Below are 18,315 nucleotides of genomic sequence, written 5' to 3' on the forward strand. Positions count from 1 at the left end.
ACATACTATGGAACAAAACTTAAATAATAAATGACTTAAGTATGACGTTTAAAAGGTCTTTAAATCAAAAAGAAACCTCAAACACGTCTCTGTTATAACAGACTCAGGCTCAGTGTATCTGTCTGAACTTTTCCAATGGAGAACATAGACAGAATGAGATGGGAGGTCCTTTTCTAACAAGAACCATGTGGCTGCAACCAGATGTGTTCACTGAATAATTCACATAGGTTTTCCTCTTAATTAGAAGAGTCAAAAGGGAACATGTCTATGTATATATTATAGGCTATATAAGATTAGAATGTATCTCTATGGTTTAATTTGCTTAAAAACAGGTTAACAGGTAAGGTATGTCTGTGGACCAAACAGGTGCAATCTGTGTATCATTCGTCATTCGTTTTTCAATATAAAACCAAAAATAAGAAAACGAAAAAACAACAGTTTTCTTCATTATTTGTCTCCAAAACCAAAATGAAAAATGGCTAACGATTTGTTTTTTTCAGTTTTCGATTTTGTGTTTAAATGAATAATGGAAAAAACGGATAACAACCGTTTCCCGTTTCTGTGACTTAAACTCCAATGCCGTACTTTTGCGCCGCATACAGACTGAACCAGGACTAAAACAGGACTAAAGTGTTTTCAGTCCTGGTCTGGTCCTGGTCTCGGTCCCGGTCTCGGTCCCGGTCAGGTCCCGGTCTCAGTCTCGGTCTCAGTCCTGTCCTTTGTTCCCCTTCTTGGTCCTGGTCTCAGTCCTGGTCTCGATTCCGGTCTAGGTCCTGGTCTCGGTCCCGGTCTCAGTCTCGGTCTCAGTCCTGGTCCTGTTCCCCGTCTTGGTCCTGGTCTCAGTTCAAGTCTGGTGCCGGTCCCAGTCCCGGTCTCAGTCCTGGTCTCAGACCTGGTCCTAGTCCCGGTCTAAGTCCTGGTTTCAGTTCCGGTCTGGTCCCGGACACCAATGTTTTTTTTTCATTATTCATTTAAACACAAAATCGAAAACTGAAAAAATTAATCGTTATCCGTTTTTTAAATTTTGATTTTGGAGACAAATAACAAAGAAAATAGTTGTTTTTTCATTTTCTTACTTTTGGCTTTATATTGAAAAATGAATAAACGAATGATACACGGATTCATGAAGTAATTTTTCTGTCCGTTCTGTCTGTAGAGATGTTATTGCTTTGTCTGGAATGTTTCACATTATGGTATTAAACCTTTATATCTTCATAGAGACCAAAGTAGACCAAGTTTCAGGTCAGATCTGTGGAGAGGCGACCCAGCTCACAGTCAGAATGCCTGTTTTTTATGTATCTTTGAGTTGTTAAATCATCTGTAATTGAATAAATGTAAAGTAGAGCTGTTTAATGTCATACTGTGGAACATTCCAGGCAGGACAATGACATCTACATAGAAGCATAAAGTTACGTAGTGCACCTTTAAAACTTAAATACATTACAATACATACAATTAATTTGATTTCTTGTATAAACAAAGAAAGTTTTTAGTGGTAAAAGCTGGATTATTTCTGTCATCGACAAACTACACGTATCCCCCAGAGAGCTATTACTAGTATTCACCAGCCACTTTCACCGCCCCCTACATTTACATTTGTGAACTGCGCCCAACCTGCCACACATAATTTCAAATTCCACTGAAAGGATTTTTGTCAGCCAAAATAAGTGGATGAAATTGTGTCTGTTTTACACAAGAGCTGAGAATATAGCACTAAAAATCACACTTCTTCTCCACCACAAACCTTTCTCTGAGTTTTAAAAGCTGTGATGTCTTTTCAAGTGACGAGGAAGAAGAAAAAAACATGTGCGCTAAGTGGTCAAATATCAAAGAACATCCAAAAGCTCTTTCTTCATTTCTCATTAATTTAGTCAAAATGATGAAAATTGAGTGAAAGATGGAACTTTATTGGATTCAATTGCACCAGCCCAACGTCGTATTGATAGTAACACAACCATGTACAGTAGGCGTAATATGTTTTAAGTTACCTAAAGTTGTACAAAGCATCCACACATTCAGTTCACCGTTGTTTACAATCCAGTTTTTAATATTTAAATGAACTATAAAAAGCACATTAAAACATTTTCTCATTTTAGTTACAAAAATTGGGTCACCTATAGGTCGTGTATCAATGCATTTTCACAGAGGATTTGGAACAGTGGATGTCTATAACAGGTTTTTCAAAATAAAATCCCCTACCAAAATATATAAACTTAATTGTGTAACCAAGGTATATACAGGGCATATTATCCTTGTTCTCAAGAAAGTTTTTGAGGTATACAACCTGAAATAAAAAGCCTGTCAGAAACAAAATAAACAGTAAAACGACAATAGAATTAAATAAGAGAATAAGAGATTGCTTCCTACATGATCACAGGGAGACGTTTCTGAATTTAAAATGGGGACTGTCAATATATACACGGGGCGTACGGTCTAATTTGCGGGCTGCTTACTTTATTATGAAACAAAAAATAAAAAAAAAATAGTAATAACTTTATTTGGTAGTGTTTCAACGGTCCGAAAACGAGATGAAAATTTTAAAATAAACAAATAAGCCAGAAGCAGAAGATCTGATACACATGCAAGTTTTGAAAGTGGATTCAGAAATAACAGTATTGTACAAAATAATAATTACAAAGTTTTTTAAAATTATCAAAATACACCTTCCTTTCTTAGCACCTCTATATATACCTTTGTGTTTTTGACGTAAAGCACCATAGTTTTTTTTTTTTCATACAGCACCTGGAGTTGGGGGCTTGCTGTTAGTTGCCCCCTTCGTTGCCAAAGCACCCTCGACCCGCCACTATTTCTCGCTTCCTTTCTTTTCCAAATGTCCTTCTCCACTCCTCCAAAACGCAGTTAAGTCGTGTTGATTTAAATACAAAAAGACATATCGGACAGGCCATCTCTCATTCAAAACTTGCATGTGGCATAGATAAGGGTGAGGGGCGTGGATTTCGGGGGTTAGGTGGTATCCAAAAATATCTTCTTCTTCTTCTTCTTCTGAGCTGGCCCCATCAAGTCCTTTTATAAAATGTGTGTGTGTTTTTTGTTGTAGGTCTAGCCAAGGAAACATACAGGCCCAACTTCGAACCCAAACTTCTGGTTGGGGTCCCCAAAGTCAGTCAACATTACGTCAACAATTGGAACTTGATCAATTTTGGGAGTATTGATCTCCATCACAGTCTTTGCATAGCCACTCCTCGTCTGCAAAAAAAAAGAGACAAAAACAAAGAAATTAATTGATTAACTAGAAACACAAATCTGATTTTAAAGGACGTGTACCTGATTTTTCCCTTGTTTTGAGTAAATTTGTCTTATCCCAGTAGAGATATTATGTATAAGCAGCTGTGTACTGTTTGGATCTAATAATAGAGCATTTCATGGTTCAGTAATCAGGAAGTGTACGGTTGTTGTTGTTGTTCTTAGCATTTCTGTGATGCCAAAACTCAGCTCTGGCAGAAGCCGGGTTTAGTCCTGGTTTTATCTTGGTTAAGGGCTGGTTCATTCTAGACTTGGTTCACTTTAGAAAATCATATGGGTATGGCTTAAAGGTCCTATATTATATTGTGTTTAGTTTCAGTATTAGTACAATTTGAGTTAAATACCAGAAACCTTTATTTATTTGTTTCCTATATTTTACTCACATGGTTCACTCAGAATTCTGTTTGTCCCCTGAGAAACCCCATAGGCTGAAACGTGTCGGGACTTGGTAAGTTGTCCATTAAGATATGAGATAAATTAATAAAGGCATTTTATTTTAACCAGTGAGTGCCTTGGCTTTTTTGCATCTTTAAATTGACTTCCCTTCCCCAAAGAGCACCACTGTGTTCTATCTACTGTGTATTATCCTCCAAGGTCCAGGAAGTGCTCCTTTTGAAACTTTTTTATGTTTGAATAACCCTTTATTATTAGTCTTTCTACACTTGCATAACTCAAAATGCTCTGTTCCATCTTGTAATGTCATGAAGCAGTAGTTTTCAAGTTAACATCTCCCTTTTATCTTTAGTTCAATAGAGATTGGCAATTCCAGGGCTGAAATCATCCAAATGATTCTAGTGGAGGTGTATGGAGTTTAAAAACACAGTGGAGCACTTCAAGTATTACTTCATGACATCACAAAGTGGAACACAGTGTTTTCTGTCTGAGAGAAGAACTCTCTAATATAAATATTCAGGATTTGTGTGTTAAACATGTGTGAATGAAACAAAATACAACTCCAGTTCGAACATAAAAATAGCATAACATGGGCCCTTTAAATCTTGGTTTAGTTCTGTTTCAGACCTGGTTTGGTCCTGGTTAAGTCCCACTGGGCCCTGCTGCTTAGTTTTAAATTTGTTCTTGACCTGTGTCCTTGCCTTTTTCCTCAGAGATTTATGTATTTTTCTTTTATACCAAGGCCGAAAATCAACACAGACGATTAGAAACCAGATAAACAAGTTTGATTGGCACATTTTAACCTTTTGGTATTTTCAAGAACATTGTAATTGAGCAAACTGAAAGAAAGCTAGACCCTTTTGTTCTCCCATACCTGTGCTACTTCAAACGTTCGCTAACATCAGTGAAAAATCAGGTCTTTTGAGGTCATTTTCATTCATTAGCTCTGACCACTACTTTCCTCTTTTTTCGTGTGTCCAATCCAAGAAGATTTCATTTAAGGAATAATGGATCTTTTGAGCGCGCTTCAAACAGACGAGAAACTAATTATATCTATTCAAAGTTTGACAGTTCTTTACCTTTTATTCCAAATGTCACGGGAGTAAATGTACCAAAAATCAGCCCTTAATTGCCTATTCACACGTTAGCCACAAAGACATGCTCATGATCAAACTGAGAGTGAGCTTAATCAGATTTGACACAGTGTTTTGAACAGTGTGTCTTGCCGCAGCTGTGTGATCAAACAGCCAGTGTCCAATATAGTCCATTAAATCTGACTAACAGTGCTGATAGTGCAAACTGATCTATCAATAATTTTGTATATTTTAAAACAAACCTACATTTTGGCAGGGCTATTATTTGTCATTTGGAAAAAGAAAACTAAAACATAATGCAATTTTTGTTTTAACAATATGGGTATTTTTATGTAGTTGTTGAATAAGTAATGCTCTTTCTTATGCCTTATTTCATTGTTTCCCAGAGACTGGTGGGTTGCAAGAGATTTTTTTTGGGTCGCCTTGTCACGATCTGTATGTAGGTCTGCAATATACAGTACAGTTCTGACACATGTTGAAATGTTAAGACATGTTTTGTATAATTTCTAATCTTTTTGTAATTATTTTATTGACTATTTTGTTCTAATATTGCTGGTTTAGTTTAGCTAGGCTGGCGCCACCTAATGCCTACGCGCAATTTCATTTCTCTCCAGTGACTAGGTCAGGAATCGGAACACATTAGATGGTTTGCAAGAACTCCGGCAGTGCGAGTTCGGGCACCAGCCAATCAGCGAAGAGCCAAATATTCTGTGTTGGCAACGATTCCCGACATCGAGGATTTAAAGCCGGAACAATGAGAATGTTTGGTGAATTTTATCAAGGGGAAAGATGTTATTGCCCTTCTTCCTACAGGATTTGGGAAAAGCTTAATATACCAGTTAGCCCCGTTAGTGACGCATTACATACATCATTACCAAATAGCAGCGATTGGTTAAATTAAAAAAGTACCTGCCTACCGTTGAGCGAACAAATTCTAACGCTGCGTCAGCCGATTTCTACGAAGTGAAACCGTCTGATGAATCAATTGAAAGTTGAAAAGAAAAATAAATGGGCTACATTTAATTTCGAAATAGGCGACTTATGGATCCTTTTATTGCTGCTTCAATTACTGCTTTTCATTGTTTAAAACTTGAGTAAATCTAATTGTTCAGAGAGAAACAATCACTCAGTCAACAATAAAATATCCTCATTAATGTTCAATAATGGTCAAATCCACCTTTATTTTGTGATTTAAGAATAATGTCTATTGACTTGGCTCGAGAAGATTTGTGACTTTTAATATATGGGTCACTAGAAAAAATTTTTGGAAACACTGCCTTATTTGACACCAGTCTCTTGCTATTTGTGCTACTTATTTTACATTTCCTATTACCATTTATATTTTTGCTCTGTGTTATTAGAATATACTGTGATGTGTGAGCTACTGTATCTAATAATGTGACAAATAATTTCACTTGTGGATCAATAAGGTTTGTCTAAGTCTAAGACTAAATTGCAATATCATGAGGTCAGATCATAAGGCATGTTATTACATATAATTAAAGCAGATTAAATAAAAACTTCCTGTTCATTTTAGAATTGATTTTAAGATTTTATTATTTGTTTTTAAAGCTTTGAATGGACTGCCCCACAATACATCTCGGACCTCATCCAAATTTACACCTCCACAAATGCGCTGAGGTCCGAGGGCCAGCTCCAGCTCATGGTGCTTAAAACGAGACTTAAAACCAGGGGGGGCAGGGTCTTCTCTGTGGCTGACCCCAAACTCTGGAACGCTCAGCCCCCCACATCCGAACAGCCCCCACAGTGGAGAGTTTTAAGTCTCGTCTTAAGACCCACTTTTATTCAATGGCTTTTAATACTGCATGAGTTGTGTGGTCCTCTGTGTATTTTAATTCAATTCAATCTTTATTAAGAACCCATAACATCTGGTTCATAGTATTTTAAAAAAGTTATAAAAAAATAAATATACAGTGCATGATTTATTTAATTTATTTATTGTTTTTATCTATTTTTTTGTACTGCTTTTATGTATTAATTGTATTATTTTTGTTCATTGATTTTATTATTATTAGTTTATTTATAAATTCTATTAGTTTCCTCATGTTTTTTTTTTTATGTAAAATGTTTTACATTTCTGTGTAAAGCACTTTGGAAACTGTCTTGTTTATAAAATGTGCTATACAAATAAAGTTAGATTGGATTAGATTATTAAACTTGTTATTAAAAAGTTTTTAAACAAGATTTTTCTGCAGTTTGTGGTAAATTTTACATTTTGTGTTATCATCTGATTACCATTATTGAGATGATGAAATAAATCAAAAATAAAAATGAGATACAAATGTTCATAAACGGCACTCTTCTATAATACTCACAGAGCTTTAAAATAGGAATTGTTGTCAAAGGACGTTTCATATTAGATTTGCTAAATGACTTATGTGTCTTACAAGCATGTGATGGAACTACCACTTGAAAGGTTACACAGTGCACCTTTAATCTGAGATACTCTTACACACGTAACACTCACCGCGCATCCGTCTGATAGGGCTTTGATATAGGGATTGTTGTCATAGGACATCTCCTCGTCATTGGCTCCCAGGAAGCGCAGAGCCTTATCGTAGCTGTCGCTGGTGGAGTCGTGCCACGCCACAGACTGGTGACAGCTGTACGTGAAGTTCTGACGCGCTGACGCCGTGAGGAGCCTGAGGAAGGTCATCTGAACCATGTTTATCGAGCTCCCCTCTGCATCCACGTAGGACAGCTGGAAGTAGAGATAAGACCAACGGCAAGATTAGAATCAATACGAAGATTAATGTAGTTTTTGATTTAAATATGATTGGTCAACAGGTGTAGAAGTCAGATGTACATTGGTAAAGAGTTTAAAGCCTGCATTATTTCACAACTTCAGTAAAGAGTGAATATAAACTACTAGTCAAAAGTTGTTTTTCTTTATTTTTATGGCTTTCTACATTTTAGATACATAAGGAAGACATCACGTATATGAAGCAAGATATATGAAATTATGTAGTAAGTTCGACAAAGCAAAGGGTGGCAAAGCAAATACTGTTTTTATTATTTCTATTATTTATTATTTCTATTAAGGGGTAGACTTAAATAAGTGTTTACTCCTCCCACTCCTTTTTGGATGCATGTAAAATTTGTGTGACATTTATTTTTGTTTATCGTTATGGACAAGAAGTCTTTAATTTTTGTATTATATCTAAGTACTTTCGTTTTCTATGCATGTTCTGTGCATTACTGTCTGAATAAATATTAATTCATTCATTCATTTTAGAAAACTGTATTACAGAAATTAAAGTTATTTACCTTTTTTCATTGCTACATAACTTATTTCATGTATTTGATGTCTTCTGTAAGTACTCACTGCTAAAGTATTAAAGTAGTAACCATAGGTGAGACCACGTTGTTGTTTTGCAAGTCTCAAGTGAGTCTCAAGTCGTTGACCTCAAGTCCGAGTTAAGTCCCAAGTCAAAGACCGGCAAGTCCAAGTCAGGTCTCGAGTCACTGTCCCATAAGTTCAAGTCAAGTCCAGGTCGTCTGCTTTGAGCTTCAAGTCATTTCAAGTCTTTAAACCAAAGTACTAAAATATAGCTGAGATTTTTGCAATTTATATGACTTTTAAACTAAATTGTTCTTAAAAAGTGATGGTATATTTATATATGAGTTTTAGAAATGGACATTTTTCCTTTTTAAATGTCTTGACAAAATCTTACTGTGAATTCAGATTTAAAAGTGCTAAATAACAGTTATTTTGTTGTGTAGTCTGCATTGACTTGGAAGTATCTTGTTCTCTGTAGTTCAGTCTGTTTTACTGTATTGTACTATATATTACTGAATAATACTGTAGTACATGTGATGACACCATGTCACAGTACTTCAATTACATCCAAAGTACCAAACAGAAGTGGGAGTGACATGTTCCAGTTTGTTCTTTTAAAATGAAGCACCACATTTATCAACTGTAAAGAGAAAAGTATTTTCTAAAGACATATCTTTTTAGGAGAAGCATAAAATCTTCTCTAGTCACAGGCCTCAAGTCCGTGTCAAGTCCCAAGTCATTGAGCTTCAAGTCCAAGTCAAGTCCGAAGTCTTAGTCAGTTTTATCAAGGCAAGTCTCCAGTCCTAAAATTGTGACTCAAATCTGACTTGAGTCCAAGTTACGACTTGCAAGTCCCCACTTTTGGTAGTAACAAGTGCAGATATCAGGTGCACACTGATCAATAAGAACCTAGTTTAAAGTTGTATTGTATCACTGGTTCACTTCAAATAGTAATACACTTATGATTTTTGCTTATGATGTTTATAAGCATCTAGTATTTGTGACGCTTTCTGGGTTTTATTGATGAAAGGAAAAGGTGGTTATGTGTCTCCACCATAAATAAATCACTCATTATAGTAAACTTTATGCCGGATGCCCTTCCTATCATAACCCCTCTACTGTACAGAGTGAAACTGAACAAGGGAATGTCAATGTAGAGCTTTTAAGAGCAATATTCATTCACCAGTAAATTCAACCCACAATATAAACATACATGCTTTTCTGATTAACCTATCACTTATCGCAAAATTCAGTATATTTAAAAAATCACTGGCACTTCAACAAAAGCTGCATTAGCTCTATACTTTTAGTTAATTACTATCTTTAAGCATGCGTAACTGTCTATTGACCTTTTACATTGTTTGATTATGTTATTAGTATTTTTCTGTATTTCAGTTTGAGGTAATTAAAGATGTACGTGGGTACTTGTTGCTGACATTTAACATCCCAGGTAAAGACAATTGAATTGTATAAAGATAGAACAGATATTAATCACTGAAGCCACTCTGTGCAGTGACTAATAGAACAAGCTGTACTCAGCTAATGTGCCTCTTCAAAAGGTAAATGTGTAGGAGAAGTACTTTTCCAATCCATCAAAACTTTAGAAGACTGCCAAAATAGTTTACAACAGTTTAGATCTATGGTTTTGTGGCTACAGTAAAAGTGTTACAAGTGGTTATGCAGTTCGTCTGTGATTTGCTATAGAAAATGATTTGTCTTTAGTACTATTGTAGGATTTGGTTTGATCCTTTTTTGATCCTGGTTTATATGGAGTAAGAAAGCTGTCAAAAATATTCGTGCGCATAAAATAGAAATCCGTGCGTATTTGGGAAATCCGTGCATATTTGGCTGTAGTTGCGCATAAAATAAATATTTGTAAACTCTCAAATGAGTCCAGTCGTACATAAAATATATTGTGTGTATTTTATCCATCAGAATACAAATTGAAAAATTACTACGTCATGAATTACAATCACGAAATGAAAATTTACGATTACGCTTTCATCAGTACGAATACGAATTCACAGACGGAACTTTACTGTCAAAAATACGTCATCACTTCACAGACATTATTCATCGAGCAGAAGAAACATCGATCAAGATCAAGACTGCGCATGCTCAAGTTTGTAGCAGAGGGTAAAAACAGAGTAATAGCACAAGGAGCTACAACAGCGACCAACAAGTGGGTTAATTAAAATCTATTGTAAAAATGTCTTGAATTCGGGAACCGAACGCTGCTGTATAATATTGTGTAGAAACACCTCCTTTGAACGGGAAATTGCACCTATATGTTAGATAGCATAGTGGTAGCCAGTTGGCTAACATCCGACGTAACGTTATCCCAGGGCTAATTAGCAAATATCAGGTTCTCTGTATGTTTAGATTAAAACATTCACGGCTACAGCCACAGCGAGCATCAGTCAGTCTTCTCTTCAGCTGCATTTCTCGCATGAAATGCCACCAAAAGTTCCTCGGGACGCTGAAATGTCCCAGTTTACACCAAACACTACCAAACTGTCCTGGTTACAGACGTCACAGCTAATGAAATGTTACACATTACAGTTTAATGCAGCTTCCAGCATCAATTAATGTTCGTGTTTACAGGCAACACCTTGGTATGTTTACAGTATTTACCGGTAAGTTTAACGTCACCGTGACGTGGATGGATTTGCTCATTATAACCCATTATAACTCATGAAAAACCCATTGTCTGAAATGCAGCTGAGATGAAGACTGGCTGATGCTCGCTGTGGCTGTAGTCGTGAATGTTTTAATCTAACCCTACAGAGAACCTGATATTTGCTAATTAGCCCTGGGATAACGTTACGTCGGATGTTAGCCAACTGGCTACCACTATGTTATCTAACATATAGGTGCAATTTCCCGTTCAAAGGAGGTGTTTCTACACAATATTATACAGCAGCGTTCGGTTCCCGAATTCAAGACATTTTTACAATAGATTTTTATTAACCCACTTGTTGGTCGCTATTGTAGCTTCTTGTGCTATTACTCTGTTTTTACCCTCTGCTACAAACTTGAGCATGCGCAGTCTTTATCTTGATCGATGTTTCTTCTGCTCGATGAATAATGTCTGTGAAGTGATGACGTATTTTTGACAGTAAAGTTCCGTCTGTGAATTCGTATTTGTACTGATGAAAGCGTAATCGTAAATTTTCATTTCTTGATTGTAATTCATGACGTAGTAATTTTTCAATTCGTATTCTGATGGATAAAATACACACAGTATATTTTATGTACGACTGGACTCATTTGAGAGTTTACAAATATTAATTTTATGCACAACTACAGCCAAATATGCACGGATTTCCCAAATACGCACGGATTTCTATTTTATGCGCACGAATATTTTTGACAGCTTTCTTCCTCCATAGGTTTAGGTCTGATATAGATCTGGACCTTTAGTTGTGTAGTCTTGGTTTAGTCACATTCTAGTCCTGTTTAGTTTAGACTTAGCCCCAATTTTAATGGTCCCGTACCTGATTTTTCTCATGTAATCAAGCAAAATGTGTCTTGCCCCAGTACAGATATATTGTATAAACTGCTCTTCAGGTAAAAATAAGTCTGCTGCGTGTTGTTTGAATCTAATTAGAACTTGTTTTATTGCCCAACAATAATTTCAGGCTACAGTAAAAGTACTACAAGGGGTTATATGCAGTTTGTCTGTGTTTAGTCCTGGTTAAGTATAGTTTAGATTTGATTGCTACAGAAAATTATTTGTCTTTAGTACTATTGTAAGATTTGGTTTGGTCCTGATTTGGTCCTGGTTTAGTTCTGATACAGACCTGTACCTTTAGTTGTGTAGTCCTGGTTTAGTCACATTCTAGTCCAGTTTAGTTTTAGATTTAGTCCCAATTTTAAAGGTCCTGTATCTTTTTAGTATTGTGCGTATTTAAGCAAAATGTGTCTTGCCCCAGTACAGATATATTCTATAAGCAGCTCTCGTTGTCAAAATAAATCTGCTGCGTGTTGTCTGCATCTAATTAGAACTTGTTTTATTGCTCAGTAATTAGGAAATGTGTGTTAGCTTGACTGTCAGTTGGAAACTCCACTCTTGTCTGAAAGTTGTGAAAGGCACTCACTAAACTCATCATGGTGAGTAATTAGGATGCTCTGAAATCATAAGGTAAATGAGAAATAATTTGGACCTCTGCAAACCAGCTCAAATGAACCACTTCTGTTTTTCACATTTTTAAGACAGTAAAAAACACGTACAGAGTCTTTAATGTTGTGCAAATGTATAAGAATGCACTGTTAATCCCCATTTTATTAGTTGATTCAAATTTTTTTGTCAAAAAAATAAAATTTTTGTGTGAACATTTTTTATTTGTTCTGTCAGCATTCTGTTTTGATGACATTTTGACGTGAACATGAGTAAAAAAAATAAAAAAATAAATAAAAAAATCACCTTTACCTTTTAACTTTTGCATATAAACACATCTTTCAAATGAGGCACTGGATTAAAGAGAGACCATATTTTATCAGTTCAATATGAACACGATTTAAACCAGTGAATTCAGGAGGTTTTAATGGATGGCACGGAGGGGTCAGTAGCTCGCAATTTCACGGCGAGTGCAGCTATTTGAGTCTATTAGCGGCTTTGTGCGCGCTAACTGAACAGGTATAAAGTCTGAAATAGCTGTGGAGGGAAACGAGCTGAGAGAGAATTCACTCACCATTTTACCCCGCTTAAATTCACTGAACCATGACCCTGGCGTTTCTTTGGGCCATGACGATATTCTGACCTGAGAATGACACCAGCAAACACATCACATTAGCAGTAAATACAGTGATAGTATTCTAGTTTTGACTGCAAAAAGAGTTTTAAAGTTAAAAGGCCAATATTACACTGTTTTCTGATCGATGTTATAATATTGTTTCTTCATCACAAACCTGGAGTTGTGTTTTGTTTTATTCACACAAATCCTGCATATTTATGCTGAGTTCTTCTCTTAAACTGAAAACACTCTGTTCACACTTTGTGATGCCATGTGGTGGTACAGGAAGTGCTGCATTGTTTTTAAACTCTATACACCTTCACTCAAAACAATTGAATAATTTCAGACCTTGAATTGCCAATCTCTACTGAACCATTAATGTGACATCACAAGGTGGAACAGAGCATTTTGAGCTTGGGAGATGTAGACAGACTAATAATGGAGGATTACTCAAATATGTGTGAATGAAACAAAACACAACTCTGGGTATGTTTTTGAGGAGGTTATTTTACATTATAACATGGTTTAAAGCTCACAAAATTACAATTTCATGTAATATAGTACTTTTAAAACATATACAATTTTAATCAGGGATATTTACACAGAAAATAGTGTAATAAGGCCCTTTAATATGGACTGTCCAATCAGAAAGCAGCTAGATTTAAATTCCTATCCATATAGCTTTTCAGCATGTTCTTGAAAAATGGAGCAAGTCTTAAGAGCAGAAACACAAAATAAATGTTTCTCTATTAAACATGCTGAAAACATATTTTTTTCAAGTCAGACTGAGTCAAATTATGCATGTCTTTGGAGGTAAAAGTGCATATCTGGCCCTGAAGCAAATCCAATAGCTTCCTTTGACACCTCCAGCTCTCAGACATCTTAATATTTGATGAGCGTTGATTAGACTTAGGCAGTTATGTATCTCTGGCCATGCAAAATGACTTACCCCATTGGATTTCTTATCTGGGTAGATGGTTTCGCCACCAGCCGTAAAGTTACAGTAGACTTTGAAAGAGTCCCCGGAGCAGCCCTGGTTTGGATCGATCCAGTACTCGCCTAAGGAAGAGGAGGAGGAGGAGAGGAAGAGAGGGGGAGGAGGAGAGTTAGAAAGAGGACAAGCCAAGAAACAAGTGATAAACCCCAATAAAAGTGTGCCGCACTGCTCCAGCTCATGTGTAATTCAGATCTTAGTTTTATGGGCGGAGGAGGGACTGGGAGAAGGTCTCAAGCGAAATATGTACTTTATCAATGTAAAGATACTGCACATTCCAAATCACATAGGCTTAACACTACGCCTACATACTATCTCTAGCAAAACATTTAAAACTGATCATTATCTAAACTTTCCAGGTTTTCCAGATTGCGTGAGAACCATCTACAGTATCTATGAGTGTCAAAATATCCAATGTTTAGAATGATGATTAGAATATAGGCCATGTATCTCTTCCAAAACATTTAAAATTGGTCATTATCCAAACTTTCCAGGGTTTCCAGAATGCTTGGGATCCCTCTATCTATCGATGGCAGCATGATAAAAAGTAGCACTATGCCATAGCAATTAAATAAAACTAAAATATTCTGTGTTTACAATTATGATAATTGGACTGTTTTGTAATAACTCTTATCATATCTTCATAAAGATGAAAAGTAGCCTCTCTAGCAAATTCTGGTGCGTTTACAGAAATGTTGATTAATGTACACTGTCCCCGCTCACTAAACCAAATAAATAATAAATAAATACATGAAAATAGGGTATCCCCAGGTTTGACGACCCCAAATTTAAGATGTTTTTAAGACCTTTTTAAGACCATTTAAATGAACATTAAAACCAACATCGCACCCATTATGTGGGAGAAAAACACCAGATCCAATTCTACAAAAGATCAACTACTCTATCTAGAATCTAAGAGCCACTGTGGATTAAACTGACACTTCCACATGATCCATTCAACGTCTTTGTCCACTGTACTGATTGTTTACTCATTCCCCCGTCGCAAGAAATAAGTATCGTTTGCGCATACTCCAAATTGGACGTTCATTCACGTTACATGGTTTCATGTTGTTTTTTCCTCCCTCCATTTAACATTGCACTGCAGCCCGGTTGAGTATACAAAAAAATAGGCTAATGAAATTTAAGACCTTTGAAAAAAATAAGACTTGGACAACATAATTTAAGACTTTTTAAGGCCTTAATTTAGGAACATGAAATTTAAGACCTTTTAAAGACTTTTAAGACCCCGCGTCTACCCTGGAAAAGTACTCATATTGGTTCCTATAAACATCTTATATAATCTGAGAATATGATATAAGCATTTCTTGGAACCTAAAGCCTCCCTAAATTGTATTAATTTCACTTTTAATTCAGTTGCATGGACCTATGGACTCATTTAACTATATTTCTACTTTATTAACATAGTTATGCATATATAATATGTATATTTTATTTATTTATAAGCTTAGCATGTTCGTAACGAATGGAGTGTGCAATAAATGAACCTGTGCAATGACAGGAGTGTGCAGTATGTGTACATATGTGTGTATCTTCTTGTATTTATCTGAAATATATTTGCTCTACGGTTTGACCCTTTTGCAACCCCATTCATGTTGTATCAAGTCTATACATAAACATGCACAACCCAATCAAATAAATAAATAAAATAATAAGAAAACAAATTCTGTATTACTAGAAAATTACACGAGCAAACAGCACAGCGTATCTCTCTTGGGTCTCATTTGTGGAGCTTTACGGACTTCCACTGCAATCTGGCCTGGCTTAATCTGCCTACAGTGCATATGCTGTATGTGTCATTAGATTTGTGAGTAGTGGGGACTGACCATCTGGGAACTCTGGATGGGACAGCTGCAGGTCCTTGCAGGTTCGGGCGGGGTTGTTCTGTGTGCCCATGGGGTACTTCATGCGCTCGATGTCTTGTTTGAGAAGGTTTAGGGAGCTGAAAATGTCCTCCATGCCCTCTCCGTAGTCCATGTACCCGCCGGCAGCGTCAGCCTGCATGTCACTGGAGCGTTTGGTCTTCTTGGGAGAGGAGATGGGCAGGGGCTGGATCACCTCGCCAGGGGGACCCTAGAAGAGATTTGGGAAAAGATAGTTTGTTTTATGTGTGAGCTACTTTTTATGTGTGAAAAGTTGTATTTACAGTTAATACCCTGTTGGTTACACTGACGTTATCTCTCATCTGGTGCTCTCAAAGTTAGTTTAGTTAGTGCTTTTAAATCTGCACTCTTCTCTCTTCATTTTTAATGTTAATTTCATGATGATTATTTATTTTGATTTGTTTGTATTGTGATTTTGACGTCTCTTTTATTCTGTAAAGCACTTTGAACTACATTGTGTACGAATTGTGATAAAAATAACTACAATAACACTACAGCCATGCTACTGTTTCGTGGGTGAATCTTAGTTCTGTTTTATAGACAGCTATCTATCTATTTCAGAGTGACAAAAAGATAGCACTGTTGTCATAGCAATTAACAATAAAATAAATCTATTGTATGGGGAAAGATTCTCGCTTAGAAACAGGAAACTGAAACCCATGAATTAAAACAAATTAATATACTAATAGTGTTTGACCCTTGATACCAAAAATGTGGCCTTCTAGGGTCCATTCATAGGGCAAAGCAGTTTCACTGCCAGTTGCACATCAAAAAACACATAAAAATCGGGACACTAAACCAGGACTAGACCAGAACTAAACGAAATCTACATTAGGACAACAACTGGTCCCAAACTAATCCCAAATACAATGTTGACGCACCCTTAGTTAGAGGTTTCAACTGCACTTTCCTAGTAAAAAAGACTAAAAAAAACATTGATTTAGAACTGAATCTGATAATGATAACTGACAGTGTTTTACCTACATTGATTTAGATTGTAAGTTAGTTAGTTAGAGTAGTTTCAACTGTACTTTCTGTAAAAACTAAAAAACCCTCACTGATTTAGAACTGCTGCCTGATAGTAAATGACATTATTTTACCAGCTAGAACTATGCAATTTAGTTTGTATTCGTTGAAATGAGACTAGTTCAAAGTGAAGTAAACCACAGTAGACTCTTATAATACTCACAGGAGGACCTGGGGGACCAATAGCACCTGTGTCTCCCTTGGCACCAGCAGGACCCTGTACAAAAGAATAAACAAACCGTCCTTTAGCTTGATCCAACACACTCTCTGTAAAACCTATAATTGCTCTGTCAGATGTATTTAAAACACTACTTACCGATGAACCTTTAGCTCCCTTTGGACCTTGAGGACCCTGTTAAAAGGGGACATAGTATTTGGCAGTGTCAGTGTGAGCAGGATAGAATATAAATGAGATGTTTAGTGGCGGATGGGGACTTACAGGCAGACCAGGCGGGCCAGGGGGACCAAGGGGGCCAGCAGATCCAGCGATTCCCTGTGATTGGAGCAGAGACAGGGTCAGAGACAATACAAGGACTCGCATCAGACACAGAGTCGAAGATTTTGGAGTGAAGATAATATGGTTTAAAGGTCCTATATTGAGCAAAATTGACTTGTGAGCTTTAAGCCATGTTACCACACCAAAAACATACCTGGAGTTGTGTTTTTATTGTATGTTTCATCCACACACGTTTGAGTAACACTTTATTAATAGTCTGTCTATCTACAAAGCTAAAAATACTTCCACCTGTCATGAAGCGGTAGAGATTTGCAATTCCAGGACTGAAATTAATGCAAATGATTCTAGTGATGGCTTATGGCTTTAACTTTATATTTTGAAAGTTGATGTGCCGTAATAATTAGTAAAATAAAATATTATATGCAGTATATGTACAGCAGGGGTCTACAACCTGAAGCTCTCCACCCCCTTCCAAGTAGCTCGCCAAAGGATTGCTGAATTACATATATTGTGCTGAATAAATAAAAATCTAATTAATTAAATGCATTGTTCATGTATCATTTTGATGCCAAAGTTTGCACTTTAATACATGGATAATGGTTTATGTTTTATTGGCATCTAACTGTACCTGATCTAAGGCTCAGCGTGGCTCTTGTATATGCTCAATTTCTTGTGAGTGCTAAAACTACTTAGCAAGGCTGGCGCCACCCAGTGCCTCCACTCAATTTGATTTCTCTTCAGTGACTAGGTCAGGAATCGGAATACACTAGACGGTTCGCAAAATCCCTGGAAGTGCAAGTTCAGGCACCAGCCAATCAGCAAAGAGCTATACATTCTGTGTTGGCAACGATTTCCGAGATGGAGGATTTAAAGCCCGAACAAAGAGAATGTTTGGTGAATTTTATCAAGGGTAAAGACGTTATTGCCCTTCTTCCTTTGGGATTTGGGAAAAGCTTAATACCATTTAACCCCATTAGCGGCGCATTACATATGTCACGACCAAATAGCAGCGATTGCTTAAATGAAAAAAAGTACCAGCCTACCGTCGAGCAAATGGACTATAATGCTGCAAAGTCAGACGGTTTCCACGAAGTGAAACCGTCTGATGAAACAGGCTAAAAACTAGTAGCTCTCTGGCATTTTTGTTTT

The 18,315-nt window shown here is 36.5% G+C and overlaps 1 protein-coding gene across 1 annotated transcript in view; it reads right to left on the reverse strand.

The window, feature by feature from the left end:
- Positions 1–2,043: 2,043 nt before the first annotated feature.
- The window catches only part of col11a1a (collagen, type XI, alpha 1a), a 116,579-nt gene continuing 100,307 nt past the window's right edge, over positions 2,044–18,315 (reverse strand). Inside the window, exons 60-67 of the mRNA XM_055151120.1 lie at positions 17,149–17,202; positions 17,026–17,061; positions 16,873–16,926; positions 15,627–15,873; positions 13,738–13,847; positions 12,747–12,815; positions 7,240–7,473; positions 2,044–3,207 (exon numbers count right to left, since the gene is read on the reverse strand). Of these exons, the coding sequence (XP_055007095.1) occupies positions 3,061–3,207; positions 7,240–7,473; positions 12,747–12,815; positions 13,738–13,847; positions 15,627–15,873; positions 16,873–16,926; positions 17,026–17,061; positions 17,149–17,202 (951 nt within the window). The 3' untranslated portion in view covers positions 2,044–3,060. The remainder of the gene's footprint in view (positions 3,208–7,239; positions 7,474–12,746; positions 12,816–13,737; positions 13,848–15,626; positions 15,874–16,872; positions 16,927–17,025; positions 17,062–17,148; positions 17,203–18,315) is intronic.

This window comes from Boleophthalmus pectinirostris, unplaced genomic scaffold (genome assembly GCF_026225935.1).
Source record: "Boleophthalmus pectinirostris isolate CB_2022bp ecotype Guang Dong unplaced genomic scaffold, ASM2622593v1 HiC_scaffold_15, whole genome shotgun sequence".
Taxonomy (NCBI): domain Eukaryota; kingdom Metazoa; phylum Chordata; class Actinopteri; order Gobiiformes; family Gobiidae; genus Boleophthalmus; species Boleophthalmus pectinirostris.